This window comes from Lynx rufus, unplaced genomic scaffold, assembly GCF_022079265.1.
Source record: "Lynx rufus isolate CCGP_SWC_20201006 ecotype Redwood Valley unplaced genomic scaffold, mLynRuf1.p SCAF_2, whole genome shotgun sequence".
NCBI lineage: Eukaryota > Metazoa > Chordata > Mammalia > Carnivora > Felidae > Lynx > Lynx rufus.
Window position 1 is genome coordinate 210164395 of NW_025814834.1, and position 21271 is coordinate 210185665.

The 21271-nt window shown below is 58.7% G+C and overlaps 1 protein-coding gene and 1 long non-coding RNA gene across 2 annotated transcripts in view; one reads left to right on the forward strand and one right to left on the reverse strand.

Annotated features, from left to right (window-relative positions):
- Positions 1-2852: 2852 nt before the first annotated feature.
- PADI4 (peptidyl arginine deiminase 4) overlaps positions 2853-21271 on the reverse strand; it is a 32951-nt gene continuing 14532 nt past the window's right edge. The window contains exons 4-16 of the mRNA XM_047082772.1: positions 20431-20498; positions 18824-18941; positions 17534-17659; positions 15897-16075; positions 15643-15746; positions 14586-14697; positions 13123-13230; positions 7819-7973; positions 6941-7079; positions 6618-6720; positions 5755-5822; positions 5014-5154; positions 2853-3177 (exon numbers count right to left, since the gene is read on the reverse strand). Coding sequence (XP_046938728.1) covers positions 2944-3177; positions 5014-5154; positions 5755-5822; positions 6618-6720; positions 6941-7079; positions 7819-7973; positions 13123-13230; positions 14586-14697; positions 15643-15746; positions 15897-16075; positions 17534-17659; positions 18824-18941; positions 20431-20498 — 1655 coding nt within the window. The 3' untranslated portion in view covers positions 2853-2943. The remainder of the gene's footprint in view (positions 3178-5013; positions 5155-5754; positions 5823-6617; positions 6721-6940; positions 7080-7818; positions 7974-13122; positions 13231-14585; positions 14698-15642; positions 15747-15896; positions 16076-17533; positions 17660-18823; positions 18942-20430; positions 20499-21271) is intronic.
- On the forward strand, positions 13225-16019 carry LOC124514650 (uncharacterized). Its single transcript, XR_006962646.1, has 2 exons — positions 13225-15167; positions 15325-16019. It is a non-coding gene; the product is annotated as an uncharacterized LOC124514650 (long non-coding RNA).

The following is a 21271-nucleotide window of genomic DNA, read 5'->3' on the forward strand; positions in this document are numbered from 1 at the left end:
GGCTTTTGCCCTGACGCACAACGCTGTGACGCGTGACCCGTGTGTCACAGCCCAGGGGTCGCAGGCTGGGTCCTGAGTGGAGACTGCTCGGTCAGCCAGGCTTGTTAGATTCAGGACTGAGAAGGAGAAACCTCCCTCTTTGGAAGCCGGAAGCTTGCAGCGTAGCTCTCAGGGGTGGCTTTGTTTAGGAGGCTCTCGGAGGCAGCGGGTTGGCCAGGAAGACCCCCCCAAGGCCCTTCTGGTTGGGCTGAAAGCGGCAAAATACAGCCCATGTATGCACTCACCCACACCCACCCACCTCCCCGCCCGTCTGCTCACACACACGCTGGCCGGGAGGGGGGCTGGAGGGAGGGGATGGTCGGACGAGGGAGGGGTCGCTGAGGGCTGGGCTCTGGGTTCTGGAGCCAGACAGCCTGGGAGCTCTGCCCTCCTCGCTGCCCTGGGGTAGCCCAGCCTTGTGCGGGGGTTCTGAGCACCGTGAGGACGAGTGCTCCCGGCCTGGAGGATGGAGACCCCTCTGGGCATGGAAGGGACTCGGAGAGATCTAGAGTGGACCCTGCTTCCTCTCCAGGGGCTCCCTGTTCACCACTGAATCTCCAGCACCCGCAGAAGCGTCCTGGACATAGTAGGTGCTCAATAAATTCTTGCGATGTGCATGACTGCATGACCCCTGCGGCCCTCGAGAAGGTAACCGAGTGGGCTTCTGACCAAACCGAGCCTAGTTTACCTGGACTCCCATGGCTCCCTACACGCTTGCTCAGTGTAGACGGTCCCCCTCGGCTTCTCAGTGAGGCTGCCTCATCACTCAGGTATCCGGGTCCCGTGGTCACTTTAGGTCACTGTGACGGATGCCATGATACCACGTGACCCCTTCAGGACGCAGGCGCTCATTCCCCCGGCTGCTCTAGGTGTCGGCTGCCAGCTGCTCACAGCAGCCCCCACCCCCGAAATCGTCCACACCAGGTCCCAAGGCCGTGTCCCCTCTCTGGGGGGAGCTTCCTCCAATGGGAGGGGGGACAAAGGGCAGGCTGCCTGTCTTAATTCAGGCCAACCCCGAGGGCCTATCCCAGCCCCAGAGCATCTCGTGTTTTACCCCCAATCTTTGTGGCCACCACATCCCTGTGCATTGGCTCCTGCTGCCCCCGCCCCCTCCCTCCCCTGTCCCCTGTGGTTCCTGAGGGCACCCCCTCCCGCTCCCCATCCGCCACCTGCGGGCACATCTCCCTCTCCGAATCCGTTTCCGGAAACCAGACGTAAAACGGGCCCCGGACAATTTCAACGCAGAAGTTCAAAAGCCGAACCCCACACAAAAGGAAGCCCTCCGCCGTGGCTTTACGAGATGAAATCTGCCCCCACAAAGAAGAAATGATAATCACGTGCCGTGATGGAGGCCCTGGCTGACACCACGGTGGTGATCGTTCTGCTGTATATATCAAATCAACACGTTGCACACCTTAGACTTACACAAAGTTACGTGTCGGTTAGCTCTCAATTTTTCCAAAGCTAAGTCTTGTCCCTTTCCCGTCAGGGTTTAACGCAGGCGCAGAGCTGCAAGCCGTGGGAAAGGGATGCCCCGCTTCTCTCCGCCTCTTCCACCTCCGCATCCGGAAACAGCGGTTCCTAACCTGCGGGAGGTTAACACGGCCCCCAAAAGACGTCGGGTCCTAATCCCCGGAGTCTGTGACCACGAGACTTTGGGATGGGGAGATTGTTCCTGGCTCTTCTGGGAGGACCCCAAATGCAATGACAAGTGTGTATGTAAGAGAGAGGCAGGGGGAGATTCGACGCGCGCAGAAAAGAAGGCAGGCTGACCACGGGCAGGGACCGCATGCCAGAGGCCAGCGGGAGCCAGACAAGGAACTGACTCCTCCCAGAGCCCCCGGAGGGGACACGGCCCTGCCCACCCCTTGATTTCAGCCCGGTGAAACCGATTTTCGACCCCGGGGCCTCCAGAACCGTGAGGATAAATTTCTGTGGTCTTAAGACGCCCAGTTTGTGGTAATCGGTTACAGCAGCCGCAGGAAAGTAGCTGGGGGAGGGAGGGGAGACGGCCCGAAAGTTCTGGCTTCCCGGGTACTGTCCTAGGACGGCTCCGTGCTCTGTGGGGCCGGCAGGACTCCCAGCCGGTGCCTTCTCTCACGTGGGCTTCCCTGGTCCTTCGCAGAGGTTCTCACCCCCCCAAGGGTGGCCGGGGGACGCTCCCCTGCACCTGTCTTGGTGCCAAGGCCTGCTTCAGCCACCTGCTTCTCCCTCGGTCCTTCTGCAGCCCCAGCAATGCAGCCAAACATTTCCCTCCCGTCTGCTGAGGTGGGTGGCAGTTCCAGGCTGCTCTAAGGTTTGGGGACAACCTCATACGGGACTCCCCCTTGTGCACGGTCCTCTTTCTGGTCCACAGAAAACACGTGCATTTTTGCCCCAGCCATTCTGGAGGGGAAGCAGCTGACTCTTGTCAGAGGAGCACATTTTGACCCGGGTGTTTTTGGGGTCCCTTTCCGCATAGTCTGAGGGAAGAGGCTTTGGACGCCCTCCTCTTCCACCGTCACACGTCCGCCACGAGCACATGAAAACTCTGGCGTTTTCTTAGTATCTCGGACGCTAAGGAGCCAAGATCTGGCCTTAATTTTTATTTGTTTTATTATTATTTTTAAGCTCATTCATTTATTTTTGAGAGACAGAGAGTTGGGGAAGGGCAGAGCGAAAGGGAGAGAGAATCCCAAACAGACCCTGTGCTGTCAGCTCAGAGCCCGATGCGAGGCTCGAACTCCTGAACCGCGAGACGACGGCCCCGCAGGGCACAGCGGAAGGAAGCAAGCCGCTGCCTTGGAAGGCGGCCACGCCCAGGGGGCCAAAACGTCCCTAAGAGCTCTCGAGATGCCACACTGCAGGGGATCAGAGTGTCTGGCCGGGAGCTTCGGAAGGAAAGGATGGGGTGGGGGGATGGGCTCAGGGCACCATGTGCCACCACTTGAAGGAGAAAGGCCGCCGGCGCACGTTGGTGCCGCAGTGCACCTCCCCGTGCCGCAGGTGGTACGCGTAGAAGTCGTCGATGAAGGTGCAGTGGAGGCCCAGCGGCTCCAGCAGGGACCGCACCTTCTCCTCCAGGCAGCAGCGGTCGTCGATGATGGGCCCGAAGGGCTTGGGGATGCCCAGGTGCTTCCCCAGCACCAGCATGTTCACCTGCAAAGACGCGGGGTCCCCGGGTCAGGGGGGCCGGCGTGCAGCCCGCATCACCCTCCGAGGGGCCCCCTTTTCTTCTGACCTTCAGCAACAGCAGCCCCACTTCGCAGAGGGGGAAACTGAGGCCCAGGCAGGTCAAGCGGGCTGCCTGGTCCAGGCCTCATACCCAAGTCTGGCAGACTCCAGGACCCATGCTCTCGCCCATCTGCCACCTTCTGGAAAACTCTCTGCGACTCAAGGGTCAGCTCAAAGGCCACCTGCTTTGGGAAGCCGCCCGCGAGTCCCTGAACTGCGGCACTCGGTGCTCCCCCCTCTGTGCTCCCACAGCGGCCGGCATGGCGCCTGGCATAACGAAGGCACTTGGGAAATACCTGTTGAACGGACGCATAAATGACCACCTTTTTGGTAGCGCTCTCTGTATATTGCAGTTTATGGAAATGACTATTTCCTCCACTATCTTGGGAGGTGAGAAAGGACAAAGGTGTTGACTCCAGGCCAACAGAGGTTCGACTCCCAGCCCTGTTACTCAATAGCTGTGTGACCTTAGGCAAGTCACTCTCCCTCTCTGAGACGCAGCGGCAAAAGGAGCCCAAACACGCTGCCGCTGCCGTGACAATCAGACGTCAGGCTCACGGGGCACCGTGCTGGCACGGAGCAGGTGCAGAGTCGGTCTCCAGGGCTCAGGAGTCGTGGAAAGGCATCTCACTCCCTGGCAGCACTCAGACACAGCCCGTGCTGGGGGTCTCGCACTCTGAGTTTCTCTGCCTGTTCCACACCCACGCCCTCCCCGTTCCCACCGTGGGCTCCCGGGGGGGGCGGGGGGAATCACGACTCTCGCTCGGGGCCTCGAACAGCGAAGGCACCCACGGTCGCCGGTCTCACTTCATTTGCGATGCCTCATCCCCCGGCTGGTGGCATCCACCCTCTTTCCTGCCTGGGGAACCTGGCTGGACGGACAGGCAGAAACAAATGCTCGGGGCCAAGGGCTTTTATTCAAGGTGCCCCTTCCTGCCTTGTTGGTTTAGCCACAGAACCTCTTCTTCTAAATAGAATCTTCTGTAGTACCTCAATGCCTAAGACGGAAAAAAATCCCAACCGCTGCCTTGGAACCCCAGGGACCTGGGGAAACCAGTCTGACGTCCACTGTGCCGGGACTGGCCCAGCCCCAGCAGGACAGGGTAGCTGAGGGCCCCAGCTGGGATTTCTGCCCGGCCCTCGGGTATCCTTTGGAGAGACAGAGGAAGGGCACGGGGATTGTAGAAATACCGTGGATGGCTTTAAGACGGTCTCGGGGTGGGCGAGGAGGGGGTCACAGTTAAAAGTTCTTGACCAGGGTGGGATCCCCCCACCCCGAGTTCACCCGTCAGAGGAGTGAATCCGCCCAGCCCAGCCAGTGCTAGCCTCACGGCCTGCCCGGACCACCCAGTCTGAAATGGTGCCCCCGACTTTTCCCCTTCCCAATGGGACTTGAAACGGAGAGCAGCTTGTAAGTTGCCTGCTCAAGGGCACACCTACACCGCCCCCCCCGCCCCCCTGCCCCCGCCGGGAAATCCGTAGCGGGCAGTGCCTCGGGGGTCAGGGTGTGGGCTCTGCAGCCAGACCCCTGGTGCGAATTCCAGCTGTGTGTCCTTGTGCCGGAGGCCCGACCTCTCTGTGCCTCATCTGTGAGGCGGGAGCCCCACACCGTCATGGCTGCGAGACGCCCAGAGCCGCCCTGGGAGCGGCACACGGCCACGCCAGCCCCGAGCAGACAGCCAAGCCCCCTGGACCCACACCCGGGGGTCCTGACTTGAGGCCACTGGCAAAGGCGAGCCCAACCAAAGCCCGCCTCCTCACCATGTTTGGGAAATAGGCTTCGGCCTTGAGTCTCCCTTGGAGGTCATCCTGGAGCTTGAAGAGCTGGGGGATGTCCACGATGTCCCGCTCGGTCAGGCCCAGCTCCCGCTTTAACACCTCCCGGTTCCAGTCGATGCATTTCTAGGGGGGCGGGGGGGCCGACTCAGGCAGGGGTGGGGCGGGCAACGAGGGGGTGGGGGGTGGTGAGGGGGCGGTGGGCACGGTGGGGTGGGGAGCGAAGGAGGGGTGGGGACCGCCGCGGAGGAGGACAGTCTGGGGCTGAGGCCCGGCCAAGGGAAGGACTAGGGACGAGGTCGGGGAGGCAGTGACGGGCCCCTCCTTTTCTTCCCTCCGTTCCTGCTCTGCTCTGCTCAGTCCCTCTGCCTCCTGCTTCTGCTGGTGCGTCCCTGTCTTTCCGGTCACTCTAGCACTTGGCCTCTCTCCTGCCTCTGTCCCTGTTTCTGAGAGCTCCCCCCCACCCCCCGTCTTTCTCTGGTTCCAGCTTTCCCGATTTCGCTTCCCCTCTTTTCCATGCATCACTCGTGTGTGTTCCTGCAGTGGTGACTGAAGTCTCTCTCTCTGTCCCCCACACATTTACCCGAATCCCGGAGCCACCTGCCACCAAGCCTACGGGCAGCTGGTGGAAGGCTCCGCCCTTGTGCCTCTGAGGGTAGGGAAGGTGGTGGGGGCGGGTGGTTAGGTCTGCCCGGACTGTGGCGTCTCCGGCACCCAGGCTGGTACCTGCACGTACGAATTATCTTCTCTCAATTTCTCGTTGCACAGAACGTCCTTTATTTTCTGTTTTTTTTCTGGCATGGAGAAAAAGAAAAAACAAAAGCAGGTGAACTCGGAGGTCAATTTCCGTCCTCCTGGTGGGCACGGTGGGGACTCGGTTTTCCCATCTAGAAAATGGGGGCGGCTAGAATTCCTAACAGGTAGGTTTGTTGTGCCCAGCCGGAAGGCACGCGCCTTAACGAACCTATTTTCTCAGCGCGAGTTCTCCTTAAAGGTGTGGCTCTCACCCCCTTAAATTATCTCCAAAAAATTCCCATCCAGCGAACGGCAAACAGAGGTCTAACCGTTGCCTGATGCAACACGACATACTACGGCCACGACGTAAAAACTCTCAGCCGTGACTTACTGACCTCTGACACCAGCCCCTAACTGTGGACTTTCATGCGGGTCCTCAAACACACTTCACTTTCTCCTGCCTCTGAGCCTTCGCATTGACGGTTCCCTCTGTCTGAGCTACCTCTCTTCCTCTCATCCCGCCGCCCCACTGGGCGAACTCCTGCTCATTCGTCGTGCTCCTGCCTGCTCTTTGCCTCCTCCAGGAAGCCTCCCTCGGACTCCTCCCAGATACCCTCCAGCCCCCGTGCTGCGGCTGTTTTCCTGACTCGCTTCCTCAGGACTGCGGGCCGTTGCAGCAGCAGCAGGGAGCTCGTCTGCCCTGTTCACACAGCACCCCTGGCCCGGAGCACAATGTCTGGCGCACAGCGGGTGCTCAGAGGACAGGTGTTCTAGGTGCCCCCACCTGGCAACAGGAGGCCACGCGAAGGCAGAGGAAGGACCCCGGGTGGAAACGCAAGGCCCAGCCAACTTACTCTTGACCCCTTCAAATAGCAGAGCGTCGCCGTGGCCCTCCTTCAGCTGCTCCTGGAACAGCCGGTAGCAGGACCTGGGGCTGGCGAGGAGTAGCCGGAAGCCCTGGAGGCATGAAACGCTGGGGTCAGAGGTCAGCTTTGCCCCTGGGGCTCCCAGAAGGGCGGGCTTGGACCCAGGCTGGCCCCCTCCTGGGGTTGAGGGAAAGCTAGTCCGGCACGTGAGGCCAGGCCCCCCCGCCCCATCCCAGGCAGAGCGCGGAGCAAAACCTGGGAGCCCAGGGCGGAGGTGTGCGCCTTCCTCCAGGCAGCCCCCCACATTGCACCTTGTGCACCGGGACGAAGCTCAGGAACTCGTCCACGTGGCCCACAAACAGCCAGTCGGAGTAGAGCTTCACGGGCGCCTGCACCTGCTGGGCACTGAGGAAGTCCTGCAAGGCCTGGTGCATCTCCTGGCTCTCGTTGCTGCCGACACAGGATGAAGGGGGCGTTATGGGGGGCGGGGGGCAACAGAGAGATCTCCGAGGGCCTGGAGGCTGGGCAAAGGGGTCAGGGGTCTTCTTCAGCTAGGGAAGGGATTCAGAAGCCTGGACGCCTTTAATTGTCTCCTCAAACACTGGGGGACTTTACAAATCGCTATCCCGGTTGTGTTGGGGGAAACTGAGGCACCGAGTCAGTACGGCAGTAAGACTAGAGCTTAGCCTCGGGAAGCAAAACCCACTGGCTCAGCCCAGATGCTGGCGTTGTGGGTAAACATGGCTCACAGCTCCGTGGAGAGCCGGTCCCGTCTGAGCGGATGATCTCGGATTAGCGGTGTGGCCTTGGGGACATTCCTTCACCTCTCTGGGCTTCAGTTTCCTCCTCGCTCTGGCCTCCATGGTCCTTCCTGATGTAGCCCTTTGCTCTCTCTCAATCTGCTCTAGCCCCTCTGGCCTTCTTGAACACACCCAGTTCAGTCCTGCCTCAGGGCCTTGGCACATGCTCTTTCGGCTGCCAGGAGCCCTCTGTCCCAGATCTCCCCGCAGCCATGTCCTTACTGTCGTCAGGCCTTCGCTCAAGAGCTGCCTTCTCAGCGAGGCCTTCCCCGACCACCCCCACAGTTCCCAAGTCCCTGGAGTCTGTCGAGGTCCTGGGGTCGGAAGCAAGTAGGGAGGGCTTCCACTGTGGCCCTGGGGCCACCCCTCGCCGCCCCTCCTCTCCTCACCTGGGGTAGCAGCTGCTCCCAATGAGGATCCTGCCCAGAGGGTATTTCTTCCTCCCAACCTTGACTGGGGGGCTCACTTCCAGATTTCCAAAGGAGTCGAGGTCAGAAACCTCTCCTGTTTGGGGCCCTCGAGTCACGTAGCCAAAATCCGGACCCTGGGATGGGAGAAGCATGTACCAAGCGTTAGAGAACACGGTCCCCGCGTGAGGAGAGGGCGGGAGCCGAGTCACGGGAAGGATTCGGGGACGGTCAGCGGCCGGTACAGCCCAGGCACCGCTGTCGCTTGTAGGAGATGCGGAAGGGGTTCAAACCAGCTGGTTAAGAAAAGGGACCGGCGTTTGTCGAGTGCCTCATACGCGCCCGCTGCTTTTGCAAACCTTAACTCGGCCGTAACAACGGATCTGCAAAGTATCATTTTTGCCCTCATTCTGCAGAGAAGAAACGCAACGTGTGGCTTCATCAGGTGCCACGGCCCGTCGGTGGAGGGACGCAGATTCGAGCTGTCTCTACAGCAAGCCCTCTTGCCACACTGCATCCTGACCTCGGGCTGGAGCGGGCCTCGCCGAATGGCCGCGACGTCCCCACGTGGGTCTCTGCGGGAACAATCTCCTGCCCTGTGCGAGTTCGCTGTGGCTGCTGTAACATATCTAGTGGCTTAAAACAACACGCGTTTATCCTCTGTCGGCTCTGGGGGTCAGAGGTCTGAAACCGGTCTCACCAGGCTAATATCAAGGTGTGGCAGGGCCAGTTCCTTCCAGAGGCTCTGAGGGGAGAACCTGTCTCCTTGCCCCTTTCGGCCTCCAGTAGCCGCCGTGGCTGGTGGGCTCTCCCCCCAGCTTCAAGGCGCATTGCTACATCCTCCGCTCCATCATCAAGGGCCTTCTCCCACTCCGTCCTCCCTGTTCCAAGGAGCACCACGATGGCACAGAGCCCGCCAGATAACTCAGGGGCACCTCCCCCATCCCAGAGTCCCTAACTTCATCACATCTGCAAAGTGCCTTTTGCCACAAGATAGCATCAGGTCCTGGGGATTCACACGGGGCCGTGTTCGAGGGCTGCCATTCTGTCTACTGCACTAGCCCTAGCTTTTTACACATTCACGGGGGCCACCGACTCCCTGCAGGTAGATTCCAAATTGTGAGCTTCCGTGCATTTCTCTGGGAAGAGGAGTCCTCTCAAGGAGGTCTATGACGCTCCCAGTTTAAAAGCCGTCATTCCTGGGGCGTCTGGGTGGCTCAGTTGGTTAAGTGCCTGACTCTTAATTTCTAGCTCAGGTCACAATCTCCTGGTTCGGGAGCTCGAGCCCCATGTCAGGCTCTGCACTGACAGCACGGAGCCTGCTTGACATTCTCTCTTTCCCTCTCTTTCTGCTCCTCCCCCGCGCACATGCACCCTCTCCCTCTCTCTCCCCCTCTCTCCCAAAAATAAACAAACATAAAAAAAGGAGCCCGCAACAACTCCCCAGTTTCCCAGAGTTTAAACAAACAGCCCCCGAGTCATCCCCATCACCTCCCTGACAGCCAGCCTCTCCTTCCTCGCTCACTTCTTCCCCACGCCCCCACCCGCCCAAATCAATACGCCTTTTATTGCATCTTTAAAATATGCCAAGTAGGTCTGAAAAATTATCTGGCATCTTGCAGTTTCTGTAGCTGGACAACTTAGTCCTTATTCATCAGCCTGCCGAACCGTTCCTTTTTTCAGAAACCTCGCCACCATCCCCAGATTTCCTGACGTCCTTATTTTTAACGCTTGTGGCCTGCTGAATCAAAAGCAGCTGAGTTTCGATACAAGTTCAATGTCATTTCCTTCAAGAATGAACTCATCTTTCTGGGCCTGAGATACCGAACAAGCAAACGCCTGGCCTCATCCGAACCCTGCGGGGTGTGTGTTTTTTCACCCGAGAGATTTTGGATCTCGACGAGAGCGCCATTCTCCCGAACGATGACGTCGGTGGAGGAGCGAGCGGGCACGGGCCTCATCTTGTAACGGAAGCCCAGCGTGACGCCCTTGACCATGTTCTGCACACAACTACAGATGGTGCGAACGGTAGCCAGCTCTCCGGTTTTCCACCATGCGTCAACTCAGGGCTCTTCGTTTTCCTTCCAGGGAGACTGAGCTCTACACTGATGTGGTTGAAGTCCCTCCGCAGGGTTCCTCTGGGGCCCTTCGCAAATAACAGTGCCTCTCTTCAGAGTGATGGCGACATCTTCCGGAATGTGGACGGTCTCATTGCTGAGAAAGGCCTTCGTTCTCCCGCCAGATGGGGCCAAGAGCTCCCACCCTTCCTCTTGCCCACTCTGCTTCACCCCTTCTGGCCTCTTCACTCTTCCCTGAACATGCCAGGCATGCTCGTGCCTCAGGACCTTTGCACTGGCTGTTTCTTCTGCCTAGAACACTCTTCACCCAGACACCCACATAGCCGATTCTTTTACCTCTTTTGAGTTTTTGTGCGTGTGTCTGCTTCTCAGAGGCCCTACCTGACCATCCTGTTTAAAATTGCAGTGTAATCTTCCCACTACTCTGGTGCCTGGGAGCCTCTCGATTCTGTTTTTTTGTTTTTTTGTTTTTTTTTTTCACCTATAGCACTAGGTCCCACCTCCCAACATACAACATAATTTATTTATTGTTGTGCTTAGCTTATCGTCTGTCTTTCCGGGCTAGAATGTCACCTCCATGAGGGTGGGGGCCTCTGCAGCGCTCACTGATATACTCCAAGAGCCCAGAACAAGGCTGGGCATGGAGAATGGGCTCAAAGAATGTCTGATGAACGAATGATAAATTCATACAAGTCATTGCCTTGGCCGTTGCCATGAGAGGGGCTCAGTGTCACAGGCTGCAGGTTTGGATTCCTTTCTTCTTTATTGATTTTAGAGAGAGAGCAAGGGTAAGCGGGGGAGAGGCAGAGAGAGAGGGCGCGAGAGAGAATCCCAAGCAGGCTCCCACTGCCAGCACGCAGCCTGATTGACGTGGGACTCGAACTCATGAATCACAAGATCATGACCCGAGCTGAAATCAGAGTCTGACGCTTAACAGACTGAGCCGCCCCGGTGCCCCGTGGGTCAAGGCTTGGATTTCTGAAGGCCAGTGAAGGCGTGCCCAAGGTCTGCAGAAGTACCCCCCCACCCCCACCCCCAGGGAGTGGGATGGGCAGGGGAAGCTCACACGTGTGACCCCAGCTGATCCAGCTTCTAGCACAGACTTAGAAACATGTCGCCCGCTTAACTCTCCTCTAGTCTTTCTGGTTCATCAAAGACCCGGACTGTGCAAATCTATCCTCAAAACCAGCCGATCTCCCCCTTCAACAGCCAGAGAGCCCATCTGGGCTTCCCGCTTGCACTGGTTCATACCGAGCTGGCTTTAGTAACATTATTTGCTTTAATCCTATTTACTTTCACGGTTGCCTTTCTATTTACAGTAAGTGCTGCTGGTTTCCCACGGATGGGTGTCCAAAATTTACTGGCGTTGTCTTTTGGGAGGAACACCCACCACATGTGGAGATGTGTGCTAACTGGCCTGTGCACAGTGATGGGCACCCCGGCCTCAGGCTCCGCCCCCCTGCTGCTGCCGGTCTAGCAGGGAAACAGACAATAAAACGGAAGTAACAGACAATAAAACGGAAGTAACGAGTCAGTGATTTGTAACAAAACACTCCGGAAGAAACCAACAAGGTGAAACCAACAAGAATGCGAGGGGCTGGGGCGGGAGTCCTGCAGGGTCAGGGATGGCCTCACTGAGGAGGGCACTGAAGCAGACCCAGCCAGACCTGTGAAGCGGGAAGAGCATTATAGGCAGAGGGAACAGCATATGCAAACGAGGTGAGTACAAGTTGGGTGCATTGGAAGAACAGGAAGGAGGCCGGTGAGGTTGGAGCTGGCTGGGGGACAGGGAGAGTGGCTCGTGATGCGTCTGGAAAAGCAGATGGGGTTGTTGCCTGGTGACAAGTTTGACTTTTATCCCAATTCTTTTCCTGAGTGATGGGAGTCGGAATACCGCAGATGTGCTTGCCTAAGAAAACATCGCAGCCCCTCGTCCAAGGCCGGGTGTGGGAAAGGATGAGGTCACCCGTGCTGAGGCGTCTGTCTGCCCAACAGGACTCTGGAGATTTCGCTTGTGGCATCAGAGAATCTGACCTTTGTCACACTCAGATTACCAAAGTGAGAGGCCCCTGAGCAGAGCAGAGCAGGGCTGAAAACAGACGGAGGGACGAAGGTCCCAGTGGCACCTGGCTCGTCTGTCCCCAGGCTCCTGAAACAGGATTAGCCTGATGCCACACAGACAGACACCGTGGACCCACAAAATCTCTGCATCAGCCCCACTCAGCCCAGGAGAGCGAGAGGGACTCAGACAAGGTGCTGAGTTGAACTCAGATTCCCTTTCAAAGCTTCCTGTGTGGGCAGAGCCGCTTCCCCTTCCCTGGGGCTCAGGGTGCTCCCCGGAAAGCCATTCATCAGAGCGAACCTTACACCCCACACTCCTTCCTCCATCCCTGGACACCTGGAATCAGCCTGGAATGCGGGCCTGGTGGCCACAGAGCTCCCGGAGCCGGACCCACCAGCCTCTCCTCTCTCCTTGTGTGACCTTGGAAAAGCTGCTTCACCTGAGCCTCAATTTCTCCATCTATATAATGGGCCTAGTGACAGCATCTAGATTAAAGGTTGTCGGACAAATGAAATGAGTCAGCGCACGTAAAGAATCTGGCACCTTGACCGACACAGAATATGGGCTTGATAAATGTAACTATTATTATCATTATAAGTCTCTGCTGAGTTTACACAAACCTGCCAGGCTAGTCCGGCATGATTCACCAATATGTCACCCCCACCCCCACCCCCAAACACACACACGGTCACATCTAGGAAATGACCACCCTGATCCCCAAACCCACCCCACACCCCAGATGGAACACCCCCCAAGGCCAGACCCCACCCAAAAGACAGATCCTCCAGCCGGACACCGGGGAAGGTTCCAGTCCTGGCTCCACCCCCCCCCCCCAACCTTGCCACAAGAGCATCTTCAGAGGAGCAAGGATGCCCAAGCCTGACCTACGTCCTTGGCAGGGTTATTCTGAGGACAGGCTGAGCTCACGGCTGGAAAGAGCTTTGGGAAAGGAAGGGCCAGATCTCGTCTCGGCAATGACAAAAATAACACGGTCCACCTGCGTGATGGCGGCTCAAGCAGGAGCTGCATCTACGGAGCGGGTGTGCTCAGCCACGGGGGCTGGCGGGGGAGGGGAGGGGGGACGGGCAGTGACGAGGGAGACCTGGGGCAAGGGGGTCTCAGCACTGCCGGCCCCCCAGCACGTACCAGCATGCACTTGATGGGGAACTCCTTCAAGCCTCTGTTCCTTGGAGAGTCAAAGACCACGGGCAGTGTCTTGTGCGGGGCTTGGATGTAGCCGATCTCTATCTCGTCCTGTGTGTGGAGCGAGTGGAAGGAAGGCTGAAACGCCTGCTCTCTGGGTTGTGACACCCAGTGCAGGGATCGGGGGGTGGGGGGTGGGCGCAGAACCATCCGTCCCCCTCCCACGCCGTGGTCAAGGGCAAATTCCACCCCAGAGAAGGGGCTCTGAGGAAGCGGAGTTTATTATCCTGTGTTTGCCCCAACAAGCTCACCCCCACTCCTGGTGAGTGCTGGGACCGAGTGCTGCAGGTGCCGGGGACCCGGTGAGCGAGCCTCAGACCCTGCCCTCAGGAAGCCGGGCACCTCGCACCCAGTGTGAGGTGCTGGGCGGGGCGGTGAGGGTCTGTGGGGACACCCAGGAGGGGCTCCTGATGCTGAGGCCTGAGGTGGGAGCACGAGATCCCGCCCCCCAAAAGGGGGCAGGTCGGACCCAGCCCCGCCCGTGGGGCAGAAGCAGAAAGGGCTTGGCAATGAACCCAAGTCCTGCCCGCGTTCTGGCGGACGGATGAGACTACTTTTAGGCTGAACCCCCCGGAATTACCACTCCTGTAGGTCAAAAATGTGCCGTCAGCAATTTCGTGCCGTTCGATCCGACTCGACACGGAACGACGCGAGAGGAAGGGAGGGTTTATGCGTGGGGTTGGGAGAGGGATGGGGAAATTGGGGGAGGGGAAGCTTTCAAGCCGGGATGGTGTGAGCGTGACCCGGACGCGGGCGATGGGGACGGGGAGGACAGTGGTGAGGGGCCGCGGCAAGAGCAAAGGCACTGAGGCCAGAGCAGGGCGACCGACCGGCATGGCAGGGCAAGGAGCCTGAGAAAGCAAGGGAGGGGCAAGGAGGTTCGGTCCAGCCCGCCGGCTGCCCACAGCCACTGCCCCGTGCCACGCGCTGGGTGCTGAGCTGAGTGAGACTCAGTCCCTGAGCTCGGGGAGCTCACGGCATGAGCGGGGAGCCTGGCACAGAAGCGGAATGGAGATACGGTGCGGCCGGCAGGCTGGCACCAGGTAAGGGGCGGCCAGGCTGGGAGGCCAGGCTGGCGACTGCGTCCAGAAACCTGGCTTGGAGGGAGGGCCACTGGAGGGACCCGCTGAGCTCCAGCCCCCTGAGCTTCGCGTCATTTCCAGACGCCATCTGAGTTTTCGGGCAGGCAGGTGGTTTTCATCTTGGTGAGCACGGCAGTTTAATCGCTGGCCTGGGCCCCCATACGCGGGGACCCTCAGGGGCTCCTCACTTCCTGCCCCTCCGAGGGACGGTGGCCAGTGAGCCGCCGGGCCCAGCCCCAGGAGCCTGGGTCCCCCAGTGTCGCTTGACCCTCAGGAGCACCCACCCCGCGTGTCCCAGCCCCCCTGGCCCACAGGGCTGCACACCTGCATCCACCGGTCCCCCACACTCTGCTCCCTGGTGCACACGGTCAGCTGGCACTTGGCTTCCTGGGTCAGCGCCGTCACGGACTTCAGGAAGTCCTCATTTTCAAGCATCCTAGAAGGAGCAGAAAAGAAGCCCCTCAGGGCTCTGGATTCAGCAGCCGGTGGCCTTGGCCAGGCTCTGAGGGGGCAAGCTGGGCCCCCGGAGGGTCCCCAGGGCTGGAGCAGGAGCTCGGGCCCGGATGGAGTTGGGGACGGGCACAGTGGCTGCTGGGGAGATGCCTGGGGCCTGGACGGACATGCCCGGCTCGCCGGGTCTCCCTGCTCCTAGCAAACATCTCACTGAACTCTTGCAACAATCCCTGAGAGGAGCCAACAGGTACCCCCTTCCCTTGAGGAGACGCCAGAATGAGGAGGTCAAGGCCCAAGGTCATGCCATCCGGGGGCGAGCACCCAATCTGAACCCAGGCCTCGCTGGCTTCCAGCCCGCGTCCTGCCCACGAGGTTACTCCCTCACCCCTTCTGCCTGGAAACGACTGGAAGAGGAGAGGGGAGGGTCCCCTGAGACCCCAGGATGCTTAACAGGTGCGCTCAGATGGCAGGGTGGATGCTGGGGCGGGGGGGGGGGGGGACACCCAGAGCAGCTTGTTAAAAGGCAGATGGGCCCCATCCCCAGACCCAAGACCCCGCGGTTCTGGGGTTGGCCCGGAACATGCATTTGAAACGGTTTCTGGTTCGGCAGAAGGTCCGCAGGCCGCACTCTCAGCAGCCCGGGAAGCCTGGCTCACCGACTGAGGGTTTTCATCTGCCGGGCCTAGCGAATTCTACAGTCCTTCAGGAGAGAAAGCCGCCCTCGGCGTGCATCAGGGCAGGACAGCGAGGACAAAACAGTAGCCACGGTAATCCCCAACCGGCCGGGAGCCCTCAGCACGCTGCGATAAGGGTCATTTCCCCCCATTGGCACAGCAGAGATGCGGGGGGGCGGGGGGGCCTGCGGCCAGAACCCAGGGCCCCTCCTGGCGTACCTGTGCCCCGCCCGCTGGCACCCCAGAGCCCTCACCTGCACACGTACACCTCCTCAGGGGGCTGAGTGTTGGGGGTCATGATCCAGGGGGCCACACGGAAGACCACACTGTCTTGGAAAACCAGGGTCTTGGGGAGCTCCTGCGAGGTGTGGGTGGGGGAAGGGCTGTTGCAGCAGCTAGTGCCTCCTTCCTCCCAGAGGCTGTGTGAGCCTCCTCCCCGGCTGGGCTCCGCACCCCCACCCCCCGCCTGGTGACTCAGCTTCCCCCTTGGGCTGCCATCTTGGCCTACCGGGTTGGATGTGTCCAGTAGGGAGACGGCGAGGGAAATGAGCCCCGGGAAGTTGGCGTCTGGGAAAGCGAGGCCCTCCACATAGAAGTCTGTGCTGTGCTGGCCCCCCGGGAGTTCCAGGGGGTGACAGGGCTGCTTTGGCCCCAGGACCTCCCTGTACCTGGAGATCTGATTGCCTCCTAGAAGAGAGAAGGGAGGCCCGGGTCTGCTTCTCCCCGGTGCTGCGATGCCTTCTCGGGGCCGCCGCTGCCATGAAGACATGTCACAGCCACTCAGAGAAAGCAACCTAAAGTGTCAGCTGGGACATCGCCCCCTGGCCGGGGCTCCAGGGATGCAGTGACCGGGGCGGGGGTCCCTGAGCCATTCCCGAACATATACATACAGGTCCACTATACATTATGGTTCGTTCATTCATTCATTCATTCATTCGTTCATTCATTCCTGAGCCCCAGCTCTCGGCTGACACTGGGGGAGACCAGGGAGGTGGTCACAGTCTCCCGGGTGAGTGAGGAGGAGCAGAGACGGTCAAAATCACAGATGGTAGTAAGTGCTGTGACGGGGGGGGGGGGGCGGGGGGGGAAACCCAGAGGGCCAGGGAAGGCTTCCTGGAGGAGGTGACGCCTCAGCAGAGGCAAAGAATTGGTTTGTCACCAAGTCAACGTCGGTCTGATCACCTTGATCTAGAATGGAAGCAAGTCAGATCAGGCTGGCCTCGGCCGCCTCCCTCAGACTAGAAGGCAGAGTCATTCCCCGCCTGCCTGAGCCGGCCCTTCCCCTTCCTTCTCCACCCTCCTCTGCCACGTTAACCCCGAGTCCTGCACTCCAGCCTCACCGGCCTCCCTGCCTTCCTCAAGCCCACAGGCACCATCCGGCCTCACCCGGGGCCTTTGCTCCTGCGGTTCCCTCTGCCTGGAGTGCCCTTCCCCTGAGTGTCTGTGTGGCTGTTCCCGCCCCTGCCGCTCGAGTGACACCTTACGGAGGAAGCGTTCCCTAACCTCCACTCCTCACACCCCCAGACCCTACCCCTCATCTACACCCCCTTCCTGGTGGCGTTCTTCTGCACAGCCCTCAGACACTAGCCGCTTCACTTACTTATTTTATACGTTGTCTCTCAACCCACCAAGAGGAAAGCGACCTGGGGGCAGAGGCGTTTTTATGTGCTTTGCTCCGGGCCCCGTGCCTCAAACAAGCCCGGCGCTCAGGAGCAGGTGCGAGCTGCTGCGAAGCTAATGCTGTCTTTGGTCAGGAGGATGCTGGAGGACAAAGTTTGATGCCGTCAGCTTGGGCTCGACAGTCCCCGTAAACCAGAGTCCTCTGTGTGCGTGCGTGTGTGCACGCGTGTGTGCACGCGGCGGAGGGGAGGAGACAGACACAAACACAGCAGGCCTCGGGCGGGGGGGGGGTATTTCCTCAGGGCTCGCCAGCACCAGACATCATGTTAGTGTTTGTCTGCACATCATCTGTGTGTCCTTTCTAGAAGGTAGCGGCATGGACGTCCACCTTGCTCACTGCTGCATCCTTGGCCCTAAGAACGTGCTACCTAATAGGGGCTCAGGAATTAGTCGTCAAAGGGGGGTGTGAAGGGGCTGTCCCGGGGCGGGGAGGGGACACCAAGGTGACAGCCAAGGGTGACTCACGGCTGGCTTGGAACACCCTGACTTTGTCCATCTCCGACTTGGCCACATGAAGCAGCAGCTGGTGCCTGGCGAAGAAGTCCCTGGGGGTGTTCGTGTTCAGGGTCACCAGGGACATGTCCTGTAGGTCTGGACCGAGAAGGGAGGGGCCTGAGACGCAGGCCCCTGAGACCCTCTCCTCCCCCGCTGCTCCCCTCAGGCCCCCCTCTACCTGGTCGCCTGGTTTCCTTTTCCTTACACTCTTTCCAGAATTTAAAAGATGATTTCATTTTGGAATGAAAGCTAATTAAGTTTTTGGTCTTCTCCCATGACAGTAAGCTTAGCGTATAAGCTCTGTGAAGCAGGGGCCACAGCTATCTTGTTTAAAAAATTTTTTTTAATGTTGGGGCGCCTGGGTGGCTCAGTCGGTTAAGCGTCCGACTTCGGCTCAGGTCATGATCTCACGGTCTGTGAGTTCGAGCCCCGTGTCGGGCTCTGTGCCGACAGCTCGGAGCCTGGAGCCTGCTTCGGATTCTGGGTCTCCTCCTGTCTCTGCCCCTCCCCTGCTCATGCTCTGTGTCTCTCTGTCTCTCAATAATAAAGAAACGTGAAGATGCGTCTGTTTCTGTGCTCTCCTAGCCGCTCCCTCGGAAGGCCACCCCCTTAGCGCCCTCCTCCCACCCCAGCCACCTCAGAGGGGTGCCAGCAGAGACCCCGTGCCCACCTCCAAGCTTGTGCCCTGGTGCTGGGATGTCTGGGTTCAGATCCTGAACCTGTGACTCACTGGCTGTGTGACCTTAAGCAAACTGCTTAACTTCCCCATCTGTAAAATGGGGTGAGGACTGCATATACCTCCAAGCCTCAAACTGAAGGATGAAACGAGTTAATGATTCTGAAGTGGTCACAGTGGTGTCCAGCGGGCGGCAGGGGCTCGGGGCTGCTCTGACGTGAGTTTGGGGGCGGTAGGCTTTCATTCCGAATAATTTCAGGTCCCAGGTTTGACCCAAGAGCAGAAATTTGGGTTGGGCAGCGGACCCGAGCATGGGGCCCGGAGGAGGCACGGGGAGACGCAGCACTGGTCCCAGGTGTTATCTGGCTGCTGTGTGACCGTGGGTGCGTGGCCTGCCCTCTCAGGACCCCTGTCCGCTCCTTTTATACAATGGACAAGCTAACAAGAACGTGCTTCCAATAACCCATTTCTGAGGGCCGTTCCAAAGCTTAGGCTGCGTAGACAGAAGGGCTTGACACACAGACAAAGCTCTATTTCCATTAGCTCTCTGGGCAGGGGGGAGGCTGGGGGGTGGGGGTCCTTACCTTGGCTGTCAAACACCCTATCATCCCTGCAGTCTATGGTGGAAGATTTGGGGTTGTCCTTGTCGCAGTTCACCAGCAGGATGGCGCCTTGCCCGCGGGGGCCCCAGGTCCAGGCCCTCTGTGGACGCCCAGCAGAGACGGGGCACGTTTAGAAAACCTGTGTGTGTCCCTCCACCTCTTGGGGGGAAGCAGAGCCACCTTTCCCCAGCACCCCGATAGGCTTGTGCAGTTTCCACATCTCGCTCCCACATCAGGTCAATTCTTTAGTCCCAAGAGGGGATTTTTCCTGCTCCAAAAATCCTAAACAAATTTCCCCCAAATGCAATGCATCCACCTATGGAAAGGAGCCCAAGAGGGGCGCCTGGGTGGCTCAGTCGGTTAAGCGTCTGACTCTTGACTTTGGCTCAGGTCATGATCTCACGGTTCGTGGGTTCAAGCCCTGCATGGGGCTCTGCGCTGACAGCGTGGAAGCCTGCTTGGGATTCTCTCTCTCCCTCTCTCTCTCTGCCCCTCCCCTGCTCTCTCTCTCTCTCTCAAAATAAATAAACTTTAAAAAAGGAGCCCAAGACAGTAAAATTGATTTCAATGGCTCTAAGAAACTGTCTGATTGGCAAACCAAACTGAGCTAAATATTTGTGTCAAGATTCGAATGTAAATGGTTACTCTTATGTGAACTCTTTTTTTTTTAAATATGAAATGTGTTGTCCAATTGCTTTCCATACAACACCCAGTGCTCACCCCAACAGGTGCCCTCCTCGATGCCCATCGTGAACTCCCATGGTCAACTCCTTCACCAAAGTGTGGGTACTATTCTTAGCAGCTCGTTGCTGCCTGTCCGAAGATGAAAGCCAATTAAGCAGCCCCTCCCGGGAGGGATCTATTGGCGATGACGTCTTCTGTTTGCAGGTCCCACCCCCAGGGAGTGACTGGGTTGAGATGGGACAGAAGCACGAGTCCACTGCTCAGATGGTAATTTTTCCCTCTGCCTTTGGCTGACCCCACAGAGGGATCTTCACCTTTGGACAGGTCCTATCCTTCTAAAGGGCCCACCAGCATTAAATCGGGCAGGCAGCTTTGGGATTTCAGTTGCTCCCTGAGGTTTATCCTCTGCAGACCCCAGTTAGGACAGCCTGTGTGCCTCGCTCGGGCTTTCAGCATCACACTTTCCCCACCCCCACTTGGCTCCTTCCCTCTCCTCCCCCCTGCCAGTCCTTCCTTTCTCTATTCATCACTCCCCACCAGCAGCACCATGGGAATCTCTCCCACCAGCCCAGAAAGCCCCCAGTGGGAGGGTTTTTTTGTTTTGTTTTGTTTTGTTTTGTTTTGTTTTTGCCAGAGTTAAGAACTGCCTGAATTAACTGGATGACTCTGTCGTTTCCAATTTGTAGGACAACACATGCTCTGAACGCACAACGGGTGAACATCTAGCTTTGCAAAAGAGACGGGGAACATATGCATCAAAATGGACATGGGGATTGTCGTTTTCTTCTCTCCCTGGTTCTTGCTAAAGGGACAGGCGGCCATTCGTGCCATCACCAGCAGGGGGCGCCAGAGGAGAACCCAACGGAGTCAGGGCGCAGCTGGAGCGTCCAGAGGCTTGAGCCTACCTGGCCTTTCTGGGCTCCGGCAGGCTTCACTTTGCCAGTGCGGGTGATGTCCGCGCTCAACGAGATTTCTGCAATCCCACCAAGAGGAGAGGGTTGGTGAAGGGACAAGGTCAAGGCACTCAGCCTGGCCCGGGGGGGGGGGGGGAGGGGGGATAATCCTTTCCCCGGGAGATTGTCTGCACTGCACAGCTTCAGAGGAGACACAAGTTCAAAGATGCCCCCATGTCCCCCAGGAAGACGTGTGACTGCAATTCAGACAGCAAAGCTGGAGCTTCTGACCGCAGGCACTTTCCTTTGCAGGGGAACTTGTCACAGCTGCGATGCTACCCAGACCCTACACGTCTAGCCACCTTCAGGGGTTCAGAAAGAATTCCCAGCCACCCCCAATGGGATGCTTGGTGCAAAGACACCTCGCCGGGCTCCCAGAGACCTCTGGCCTCAACTCCAGTCCCCAGTGACCTTGGGGTGGGGGACCCAGCCTCACCAGGCTCTTCTTTATGTGCATTATGACCGTGCTGGGGACAAATCATGGCCCCAGACATACCCCTCTCTATGCAAATGCCAAGTCCGAGAAAGCATACACCTGTTTCTAAATCCCTCCCACCCTCTCATCAGCACGTGTGGTCACATCTGCAAGGTGTTCCATAGGGTATATGTAATGACCTTGTGAGCTCACAGTGTGAAGTTGACCTGGATGAGCTTTTAAACACATCCACGGCCATGTGGTAGTCGGGTCAGAGCAGCATAGAGTTGAATGCTCTGCATTTCCCGGCTCCTTCACTAACCGGCTGCAGGAACTTAGGCAGCTCTGTCGGCCTCTTGTGCCTCAGTTTCCTCATCT